Below are 12,603 nucleotides of genomic sequence, written 5' to 3' on the forward strand. Positions count from 1 at the left end.
CACCAGAATTATGAGCAAACAAAACAGCTATTGTTTTAAGCCACTAAGTTTTCGGGATAGTATATTTTGAAGCTACAGTTAACTTACATGCTGTGCCCTGAGATAACCTGAAGAACTGGGCTACAGAATATGTAGCAGCTGCTATGCTATTAAAAAATTTAAAGTAAAATTTCAAAAGTAAAATTAATATTACGGAGAAAATGAAACAATTCTCAGGAAAAAACATAGTTTAGTTACAAGCACTTTCAGGAAAAAACTGGCTCAATTCAAACTGTGAAAGGCAGCATGGGATTATAAAACCAAACCATATTTACAATTTCTTTTGACTGTTCCCACCATGCCTCTGGCATTCCTCCCATGTGAATGACTAGTCTCATAAAGACAATTCAGGAGGCCCACTAACCAGCCAGGTCAGAGAGAAAAGGGGTGTCTGCCAATGTAAGGCAAGCAATAGTAAACTTCCAGGGTAATTTTGCTGTACATTAACCAAGTGCTCAAAATCCGCAGACAGTGTTTACATATACACATATACCTCTGCTTTATTAAGCAACACAGATGGAAACTCAAATCACCTTTTCTAGACAACTGAGATACTGACTTGCTATTACACTGTACTCTTTAAACTACAATGATATTTGGAATTTTAGCCCTGAACAAAATGGAACAAGACTGCTGTTTGAAATGGTTTATAGATGTTAAAATATAACTTCCATCACTCTAAGCAGTCACCCTTGCTTTTTTTCTGACCACCCTCACTACTTCCAATATGCACCTCTGTTTCATATACAACTCCAATGATTAACAGCAGAGCCATTTAAGACTGATTTTTCTTGCTTCAATACTAAGACTGTGTACAGCCGAGGTGAAAATATGATGTTTAGAAATAGGAATGTTGTCCAATTTGTTTCTGCTGCATCACTTCACAGAAGATCTATATTTCTGTACAAAGTGTTATCTTCTTACACCATTTCTAATCTTTAAAATAGGCCCAATTACTGCTTCTCCTTTTTGTCATGGCCAGGTAGTGCCCTAATTTCAAGGCCCCTGTCAGCTTCTAAATATTAATCAAAGCTGTTCTTCAATAATGAAAACAAAATACTTTCTAATGTAAACAAGGTTGAAGTTCAAAAACTTTTATGTTACCTATTCCCTACACTGTCAAAAAAACAAACGTAATAGAACTCACCTATTCTATGCAAAAAGACATGTAAGCAGCCAGTAGATGTGCTGCAGAGGTAATGTTTCTAAGTATTTTCAATCATAATTAAAATAACATAGACACAAGAGACTTAAAAGACCTCCTCCTCAATTTCTGTCCTATCAGAAATGTAACATGCTCTCCAGTCTCCTCTGTTGCTACATGGCTTATTTTGATGGTGCTATATTCTGAATGCTTCTGTTCCACAGAAAAGTCTACCATTGCTCTTTGCCTTTAACTGACATAAGGATCAGAACTCTAAGGGCAGTTGGACACAGAAAATTTAGCAAATCTCGTATAATCTTTTGCAGGCTTAATCTAATGATCTTGATATAGTCAATCATTTACAGCATTTCTAATTCTGACATCAGTAATAAATAAAACACATGTCTTTCCCAAGAAAATACAATTACAATGCTTAATGTCAAATTACAATACAGTAATTACAACAAATTACAATACAGTAGAACAACAGTGAACAAGTTTTTTAGAGTTCATACTCAATCACAATGAAATTTTAAAAATAAATTTGAATGCAAATGTCTATTCTGTTAAAAACACATTTAAAAGAACTCTCACCATGTGAATGAACAGTCATACATATCCTATGTTGCATGATGTCCTATTTAACAAGCTATCTCACCATTACAAAACAGTCCTTTAAGACAGTTATGTTTAAAAACAAACATTTGTGTGTATGTGAGAGAGAGAGAGAACTACTTCTACTGTACCTGTAACTATTAAAATAAGATTCAAAAATGATTATTTACCCTCTGAACAGAAAAACTTCTCAAATCATAACTTCTCAAATCATAACAAATACATGGAGCAAAAACAAGCGCCATTTACATACATCATGCAGCCTTCCACCATCACAAGGTCCATACTCACGTGGACAGCATGTCCAGTGGCAGTGTCAGTAGTGAGCTCACGGAGCCAGTAAACAAGCACTTGTAGATGCGGCCTACGAAAAAAGTCACAACTCTTGTCATGAATCACATGGCTGCTCATTTGAACAGAGGTGAAGTGTAATACCATGAATGTCACTAAAATAAACACTCAGTCTTTGCAAGGCTGACTCTCAAAATACGAAATTTTTTTTAAATAGTCAAGCATAAAAATATTAACAGTGAAGAGTAAAAGTTACACAAATATGTTTAAAGGTTAGAATTTAGATTCCCTTGCTTGTTTTTATTGAATGAGCTTAAATGTCTGAAAGAGAAAAAATCTAAAGTACGGATTCTCCAAAAACAATATGGAGAATTTTTTTAACCTAGAATTCTAAAATCCTTGAGTCTGCTTGTGAAATTAAAAGGTTTCAGTTTTGGAAGTACAGGTTCTTTTACATTAAGAGGACTTCTCAATAAAGTACGTGCTCCAATGCCATGAACAGCAAACTAACAACTATTTTTTTTAAAAAACACAGATTTGAGTGTCCTCAAAAAGAGAAAATCTTAAATCTGGCCATGAAGGGAAAAGATAAGGTATGGATGAAGCACAGCCATCCTCCCCTTACCCTCTTACTCAGAAAAAGCAAGAACAGATTTGGAAGTGGGGGCCAAGAGGAAACCAGAAATTTTCTTTAAAACCAGAACTTGTATATTAGTTTAAACTTTACTGATAGCCTTGTATCAGAAATTTTCAGTGACTTCAATGGCAGTTTTCAAAAGTCAAGTCAAAATTTTCCATAACAAATTACTTACATATGTATATAAAATATTCAAAGCAAGTACCCTTGTAACAAAGTAAAACTGACAACAAACTACATGTCTGTAGATCAGAAAATGAATTCATAAATGATAGGCTTCCTTATTACAGAGTTCTATGCTTTCATTAAAAAGATACGGTAGCTCAACATGTACTTACATAGAAGGACAGCCAAAATACATTGCTAACTTAAAGAAAAAATAAGTTAAAGAGTAATACTTGTGTAATACAGATTTTGATTGTGTGTGTGTATAAACAAGTCACAAAAGAAATCAGGATTGTTAACTGTGTTATTTAAATCCTCTAAGTCCTTAAATAATTTTTGATTACTTGATCTACTGATTTTGGAGAGGAGTTTAGTCTTCCACTATGACTGTGGGTATTTTTTACATGTTTATACACACACACATTTACATATGTGTATATATACACATACACCAAATATATTTTATTGATTATGCAATTAATTGTCCCAATTTTTCCCCCTTTGTCCCTCTTTACCCAGCATTCCCCAATCCCTCCAACAATCCAACCTCCTTAGTTCACATCCATGGGTCATACACGTAAGTTCTTTGGCTACTCCATTTCCTATACTGTTCTTAACATCTCCCCTGCATATTCTGTTACTACCAATTTGTACTTTTTAATCCCTGCACCTTTTCCCCCATTCACTCTCTTTCCCTTCCCAACTGATAACCCTCTAAATGATCTCCGTATCTATGATTCTTCTTCTGTTCTGCTTGTTTTCTTAGTTTGTTTTTTAGATTCAACTGTTGATAGTTTTGAATTCATTGCCATTTTAATGTCCATACTTATGATCTTCTTTTTCCTAAATAAGTATCTTTAACATTTCATATAATAAAGGCTTGGTGATGATGAACTACTTTAGTTTTACCTTGTCTGGGAAGCACTTTATGTGCCCTTCAATTCTAAATGATACCTTGCTGGATAGAGTAATCAAGGTTGTAGGTCCTTGCTTTTCATCAATTTGAACACTTCTTGTCAGTCCCTTCTAGCCCGCCAAGTTTCTCTTGAGAAATCAGCTGACAGCCTTATAGAAACTCCTTTGTAGATGACTCTCTGCTTTTCTCTTGCTGCTTTTAAGATTCTTTATCTTTTAATAACGTTTGGCATTTTAATTATGATGTGTTTTGGAGTGCGCCTCTTTGTGTCCATCCTGTTTGGGGTTCTCTATGCTTCCTGGACTTGTATGTCTATTTCCTTTGCCAAATTAGGGAAGTTTTCTTTCATTACTTTTTCAAATAAATTTTCAATTTCTTGCTCTTCCTCTTCTCCTTCCGGCGCCCCTATGATGCAAATGTTGGCATATTTGAAGTTGTTCCAGAGGATCCTTACACTATCCTGGCTTTTTTGGATTCTTTTTTTCTTCTTGCTGTTCTGAATGAATGTCTTTTTCTTCCTTATGTTCCAAACCGTTGATTTGATTCTCAGCTTCATCTACTCCACTGTTGGTTCCCTGTAAATTTTTATTTCACTTAGTGTAACCTTTGTTTCTGATTGGATCATTTTTATGCTGTTGAAGTACCCACTCAGTTCCTTGAGCATCTTAATAACCAGTGTTTTGAACTTTGCATCTGACAGGTTGCTTATCTCCATTTTGTTTAATTCGTTTTCTGGAGTTTCGTTCCATTTTTTCCTTTGGGCCATGTGTCTTGGTCTCCTCGTTTTGACAGCCTCCCTGTGTTTCTTTCTTTGTATTAGGTACAGCTGCTTTGACTCCCTGTCTTAGTAATGCGGCCTAATATAGAAAAACCACTGTTAACCACTTGGGTGGGCCTGTGAGTTGGATGAGGCAGAGCCTTAGGCAATTGCCAAGGCAGGGCAACCTGTTTCAACCAGGTTGACGGAGTCTCAGATATGGTACCACCACTCTGTATGTGGGAAGGCTCAGAAAAGGAACAATGGCCACTGCCTGAACTCTGGAGTTCTGTCAGGGAGGATGCAACCCTGGCTCTCGTCCTGATATTAGACTCTTCAGTTCCTCCCTGACTGCCACTGATGCCCTTTCAGCTGCTGTCCTCATGCTGGAGCCTAAAAGGAGTAAGTCTGAATAAGTCCATTGCAAGCCCTTTAAGAAGAGATGATGGAGAATCCCACAGTTTCTTACACCACCCCAACCCCCACTGGTTTTTACAGCCCAAAGTTATGGGGACTCATCTTCCTGGCACTGGAACCCTGGGCTGGGTGGTCTGATGTGGGGCTGGGATCCCTTGCTCTTGAGATGTTCCTCCCGATTTTTATCCACCACACATGGGTATGGGACCAGCCAGCTTCACCTCTCCATGTCTCTGCCCCTACTACCCATTTGAATGAATGTGACTTTAATTCTTTGGTTGGCTTCCATTCGGCCCCATTTTCTGATGGTTCTGAGTGATAGTAGTTTTGTAGTTTGGTTGTAATTTTTCCTGTGGTTGTGTGAGAAGGCAAGCCATGTTTACCTACACCTCCATCTTGACCAGAAGTCCTACTTTACATGTTTCTTAAGTCCTGTTTTCTGGTACATAAAAGTTCTTAAGTTTTATTTTATTAATGAACTATACCTTTTATTAATATGAAATATAAGGCTTTTCCCCATTTAGATCACAGATGTTGCAATCTCATCCTTTCCTCTCTTTTACTTCCCTTCCTCTGCCCATCCTCCCTGTCTTTCCTGTCTTTTTTGGACTTTACAAATTTTATTTACTCCTTCCTACTCCCACTCTACAGTATAAAAACTGATCATCTTATTTCTATTATTCTAGCAGTTACCTTTAAGCTTTGTTTTGTTACTTTTTATTATGGTAAAATTTACATCTTAAATATTATATTTCGCTAAGTTTTTATATACTGCATTTTGTCATGCATAATGTGCACTTTTTTGCCCAAATTTCTGAGGGAAAAATAAGGATGCACATAATACATGCATAGTACTAATTCCGTATCTATATAAATGCTTTTAATTTTATGTATGCATTAGAAGTGTAACTAGAAAGAAATGATATCCATATGCAAAATAACACCCTAGAATACAATCATAGGTTTTATTGTTAAATATAAATAAATAAATAATTGAACTTAAAAATTAAAACAAAAGGTATTTTTTTCCTGAAAGTCTGGGCCAAAAACACGGGTGCGCATTATCCTTGGGAGCGCATTATACATGGCAAAATATGGTATGTATGTACATAACTGCCACCCACATCAAGATATTCAACATTTTCAGCTCCCTAGAAGGATCCCTCAAGCCCCTTCCCAGTCAGTATCTCTGGCAAGAGGTAACCTGATCTCTATTACCATAGATCAATTTGGCCTATTTTTAAATATCACATAAATGCAATCATACAATCCACACTCTTTCATGCCTGGCTTCTTTTTCTCAAAGAAGTGAAATTCATCCATGTCATCCCATGTCACAACAGTAAGCTCTTTTTTTCACTGCTATGTAGTATTCCACTGTATTGGATAAATCACAATGTGTCCATTCTACTACTGTTGGTAGGCATTTGGGAGGTCCTAGTTTTTAACTACTATTAGCAAAGCTGTGATAATTCTTATATATGTGTTTTTTAGTGGACACAAAGATCTCAGTTCTGTTAGCTATACTCCCAGGAATGCAATGGCTGTATCATAAGGTATTTGTAATATTTATCTTTGGTACGTACCACCAGTTTTCAAAAAGAGTTATGCCATACATACTCCCATGATCAATGTACACATGTTCTGGATGTTCCACATCCTAAGAAATATTTGGCATTGTCTTGTCTTTTAATTTTAGCCATTCTGCTGAGTACACAGCAGCTCTTCTTGTGCATTTCCCTGATGACCAATGATGAGTGCCTTTCCTTGTTTTTATTGGCTATTTAGATAATCTTTCCAGAAACGTCTACTCAAATCTTCTGTCCACTTTTTAACTGGGTTGTTTACCTTTTTCTTACCGATTTACAGGAGTTCTTTATGAACTCCAGATACAGGTCCTATGTTGGATATGTGTAATGCAAATATCTTCTCTCTGTGGCAAGCCTTTCTCTCATAAAAGTATCTGAACATGAAATTTCTTTTTTTTCCTTTTTTTTTAATTTTTAAAATTTATTTATTTTTTATTGTTCAAATACATTTGTCTCCACCTTCCCGTGAAATTTCTTAAAGTCCAATTTATGAGTATTTTCTTTTACGGTAATTCTATATTGTTTTAGTTTTTTGGTTTTACACATTTAGGCTAATGATGCATCTCAAATTAATTTTTGTGTGAGGTATAATCACATGGTTCATTTCCCCCATATGGCCATCCAATTGATGCTGTATCATTTCCTGAAAAGTTCTTTTCCACTGAACAACAGCAGCACCTGTTGTTAATCAAGTAATGGTGCAGGTGTGGATCTAGTTCTAAACACTATTTGGTTACCCCTATATTTTTAATGTATAGTTACACTATATTTTCCTATCTACAGCTAATGCATCACCCACAAAAAAGACAACTAAAAAAGCTCTTATTTTTCTCCTCCCCTCACAATTTCTCCCATGTTAAAACATCTCGAATTTTAGTTCCAAGCTGTCACCTAAAAATTATTAATTATTTTAGATTAATAATAATTACAATTTAACCGTAAGATGCACTTGTTTTTTTTTCTTTATAGATCACATCTTTCACTCTTTTTGACTCCTTACTCATTTTAGGCAAGTACATTCTCATATACATTTTTCATAGAGTTTAACGTGATAAACTTTTTAAGCCCTTGCATCTATTAAAATGTCTGTATGTAGCCCGTCCATCTAAGAATAATTTATAAGTAGAAGATTTTAGGTTCAAAAATTTTGAATTTGTCTTCTAGCATTTAATTTGAAGTTTGTGCTGTCTTCTAGTTTCAGGCAAAAAAAAAAAAAATCATCGATTTTAAGGCTGATGTTAATCTGATTTTCATTTCTTTATGGGATAATCTGGAAGTGAAACATCTACTGAACACTCTACTCAGCACTGGAAAACTTCAGAATGTATTTAGATTTTTGAGTCTCTCTTTATCATGGTCAGCTCCCTCTCTTTCACTCTATAAGACGTCTATCATTTCCTCATCTCCATTATCTCTTTTATTCTGGAACAATTTAGTAGACAGATACTAAAAAAACTTGATGTAACCTCTATCTCTCAGTTTTTCCCTCATATTTTCAACTTCTTGTCTTTCTGAGTTACTCCCTAGAGAACTCCTTGCTCAATCTTCTAGTTCACTAATTCACTCTTCTATAGTACCTACTCAGCTATTTGGTATATCTCCCAAGATTTTCATTTTCATAAATGAGCAAGTTTATGTTATTTTAAGGAGACATGAATATATTAATTGTATTTATTCAAAAATCTCATTTGCATTTAACTCAAAAGACTCGTATCTACACACTCTGGTATCATATATCCGTCTCCATGTCTTTAAGAACAACAAAGAACCAAAAAAGTAAAAATTAAGGGTTAGTATACCAACCTTCCAGAAAGCTTCTTGTATTTCAAAGGCAAGTCTCCCAATTATTCAGGACCATTTGATACGTGAGTAACTTTTAAAAAAGGGCGAAATATCAAAATAACCCATTTTGCAACCCCTGAAGGCTCTAACAAACTTCAAGGAGTAAAATTCAAGTTCCTTTCAACTATGGTCTGATTTTGCTTTTTCAACTCTTTCATGAACTTTCATTATTAGCCTCTTTATGCTGTAATTTTATTTCCCACATTCATTAAGGAATTGACCTGTTAGAAAATACTTGATAATTCAGATGAAAAATATTTTTTCTTAAGTGAGGATTTCCTAATATTTAACACTATAACATCAAATAATTAAGCATCATTTGAACAAAAATATAATGCAATATTACTCTATATTATTAAACAGCTCTGCAAAGTTTAACTAACTCCAACCACAGAGGAATGAATACTCACATGCTGTAAGAGGAACAACTCCCAACCATGCGAAGGCCACAAGTGTATAATGAAACCAGTATCGTATTGCAGTGCCAATACTTGTAACCAGTCCAGCAAATATGTCTTGGATTGGTAGCCGTGAAGGCATATCTGGGGAATAAACTATTATAGGAAAAAAGTACATATAATTTCACAAAGATTGAAAAACAGCTTAATTCATAAATATAAAATAGGCATGTAAAGTTAAAGTTATCTTAAATTTCTTTTTTTTTTAAAGAGTTTACTTATTTTTTTAGAGAGAGAGGAAGGACGGGAGAGAAACATTGATGTACCAGAGAAACATCAATTGCCTGGCTCTCCCATACCTTCAACCAGGGACCGGGCCCTCAACCCAAGCATGTGCCCTTACTGGAAATTCAACCAGCAATCATACTTTGCAGTATGACACCTATCCCACTCAGCCGCACCAGTCAGGGCTTAACTTTCAATATTTGTATTATACTTAAATATTTTTCCTATAAAAAAAATGAATCAAATACTTGTAATAATGTGACATTTAGGTAGAAACCAACAAAAAAAGACCTATGAGCAGGAAAAAAGATTCAAGAAAAGTCTGCATCTCTCATTCATAGCTATGAACTTCATGAAAAGCTAATTTACACATATTTTAGCATTCAAACACTATAATTATCTGGTTTCCCAAATTATAAAAAAATCAGATAAAGCAAACAAGAGTAAAAGGTGAAGCTGTTGACACATCATCAAGAACTCTCCTTTCAATTACAAGCCTTAGACACAGTGCTCAAAAGCACAACAATCTGCAGCAGATTCATTTTATGTGAAGCAAACAGACAACTGGCTACCTACCTACTCTTCAATTTTGGCACAACAATTAACACTGCAAATGGAAACTCTCTCTCTTACATCCAACTCTCTATAAGATGTTGTTCAATACACTCAGAGAAAGAGGTTTTGCCATATTTTAGAAAAATTTCCTTTTTAAATGGTCAAATGTAAGCCGCTGCTCAAACACAGGTATCTCCAAAAGAATATAGAAGAATATGTCTTTCTCCACTGAGGCCAAAATAAGAATATAATATGTAAAGTTTTAAAATCAATGTCTAAAATTTATGAGCATACTGTCACAAAACTGTTGCCAGCTATACACATTAAGGAATAAACAATTAACAAACAGCAACTTTTTACAATACACCCACAAAGATCACTTACTTTAAGAAGATACTTGATACACAGTAACAAGTCATTAACCCAGGACAGTTTTTGAGAAAGATAAAGAATATAGCACATGACTGTCAAGTGAAAACTAAAATTTATTGGCCTCAGAGTAAAAAAGCTCACAAGTATTTCTAATGAAACATCATGAAGATATTCAATTATTTAGTCTTACAATGTGCTATAAAATAAAGCTGTAAAGCCTTTATGCCCTACAAAAAAAGACTATGAAACACGAGAACTGACATTTTGATGGTGATGATTATAAAGCTCCAAAAGTAAAATTGTGTGACTTTAATAAATTGTACTCACCACATAAAAACAAAGTAAAACTAATACTAATTTACACTCAGCAACTCAAGATACTAAAAACAAACAAATAAAAAGCATTTGGGGGGAGAGGGTAATGTACTAGAACCCAGGAATAAAAATTATGCTTCAAACTCTTGATAATATGCCAGTATAGTCCTTTAATTGTTTACAATGAACAACATTAAATATCAATCAATAGGTGCAGGAATTATAAAATATAACTGAAGTTTTAAAGACCTGCAAAATATTTACTCTAAACTTAACAAAATATTGAGGTGAAAAGTTTCATTTTAAAAAGTGAGTTAAAACTTTGTCTTTATTATTATTTCAACCTACATACTTTTAACTAAAAGATGTCCCAAATTTGTACACTGATATATTTGATAATATCAAGGCATTATTATAAATTTTCTGGGTAAATAATGGTATTATAGTTAATGTCTTCCAAAAAGAACCCTTACTTTTTAGAGATACATACTAAAATAGGTACCAATAAAATTACAAATAATGGCATTTGCTTTAAAAAGGATGGAGAGTTGGAGAACAAGAACGTAAGTAATACCATGTAAAGGCCATGAGATAAAAACAGGTCAAACTGAGTGATGTGTACATGTGGGCTCATTATAGCTTTACATACATTTGAACTTGTCCATAATAAAGAAAAAAGAAAAAATATATACAAATTAAATCAATCAGTATCTCTCTCAATGTGTGTTAAGAACTGATATGTATTTTTAAAAATATTTTCTAAAACACTATAGCAATACTTCCCATTACTATCAAAGACAAACCAATTGAAAATAGGAGTTATTATATATACTTGTTAAACATTCTCATGTGGCCAGTTATAACCTCAAAAAACAGTGAAGACTTCTAAAGAACTTACTTGGTGTGAAAGCAAATCTGTGCTTGCATAATTCACAGTATTCTTTTCGACTGTGTTTCAGCCACTGAACTAAGCTGCAATTACAAATATATTCATAAGTACAGTATTTATATCAAGGAAACGTTAAGGTTTCACTGAAAGCTACCATATTTTGCCATGTATAATGCGCACCCACATTTTGGTGCCCATTATACATGGGATCATTATACCCATGTATAATGTGCATCTTTATTTTTACCTCAAAAATTTGGGCAAAAAAGCACATTATACACAGCAAAATACGGTGATGTTCTGTTTTATTGATACATTACATTTCATAGAGCTTTTACACTTTAAAACATTCCAAACTTTTAATAACAGATGCCTTCTAAGGTAAAAAACAATAACAGTAAAAATAAAAACAATATACATTCCTACTATCAAAACAGTTAGATTGATTTAAATTGTAATCTCAAAGCTAACTGCATATGAAAGAATCTCCATACACCAACATGAGTTCTAATATTGGTCTGATAATACCTACCATGAGGTGTAGGTCTGAATTCTAGTTAGCCACTAACTTGCTGGCTGCGTGATCTAGGACACGTTAGTTAACCTTTCTACGCTTCGGTTTCCTCATCTGTATAATAATAACAACTCCACCTCTGTTTTTGTTGTAAGGATTAACAAGTAAAGATATGTAAAAGCACTAAGCACTACCTGGCCGAAGCACTTCACTAAGTTGTTTCTGTGCGAAACCAAACTAGAAAACCTTAACAGTTCTAATGAACAAAATCTTTCCACGGTAGAAATAAATGAACAGTACTCACATACACCTGGAAAACAATATACTAAATGACATAACACAATAAGGAATAGGAGTAACTTACAAATTTCACAACGAAAATTTCTTAATAACAAATTTTTACAAAGTTCATTGAAACAATCCCCCTTACAGAGAAGACAAAAACCAAAGCTCAGACATAAAATTTTCTAAAAGGATGACTCACCATTCTTGATGGATAAACTTAATACTGCCAGTACATACACAGGGATGATAAAGAGGTTTCTCAGGTGTTCCTTCTGACCGACACACTCTACATATGTCTGTTAATGAAAAAGAAAATTTGTATTATCTTTGGTTATAATTTTTAAAAAATGACAGATTACCAAAAATTAAAATATTTCATGTTAAAGCAAGAACATACCACTTGGTAACACATTAGTCAAAAGCATGGAAAACCAAAAAATTGTCATTAGGATGATAATCAATATATATGTGAACTAAAAAATTTCTTAATATATAAAAAAGTCAATTGTTCCTTTGTATGAGCTCTGTAAGTATATCAAAGTTGAAAATGAGTTTTTATGTAAAGCTGCACTCTTCCA

General features: G+C 34.0%; 1 protein-coding gene across 1 annotated transcript in view; it reads right to left on the reverse strand.

The window, feature by feature from the left end:
- Positions 1 to 12,603, reverse strand: part of MARCHF6 (membrane associated ring-CH-type finger 6) — a 67,886-nt gene that overhangs the window by 42,304 nt on the left and 12,979 nt on the right. The window contains exons 2-5 of the mRNA XM_054578331.1: positions 12,225 to 12,321; positions 11,236 to 11,309; positions 8,823 to 8,966; positions 2,090 to 2,162 (exon numbers count right to left, since the gene is read on the reverse strand). Coding sequence (XP_054434306.1) covers positions 2,090 to 2,162; positions 8,823 to 8,966; positions 11,236 to 11,309; positions 12,225 to 12,321 — 388 coding nt within the window. The remainder of the gene's footprint in view (positions 1 to 2,089; positions 2,163 to 8,822; positions 8,967 to 11,235; positions 11,310 to 12,224; positions 12,322 to 12,603) is intronic.

This window comes from Pteronotus mesoamericanus, unplaced genomic scaffold, assembly GCF_021234165.1.
Source record: "Pteronotus mesoamericanus isolate MK-2021 breed Mesoamerican mustached bat unplaced genomic scaffold, CSHL_Meso_final contig_50, whole genome shotgun sequence".
Classification (NCBI taxonomy): Eukaryota; Metazoa; Chordata; class Mammalia; order Chiroptera; family Mormoopidae; genus Pteronotus; species Pteronotus mesoamericanus.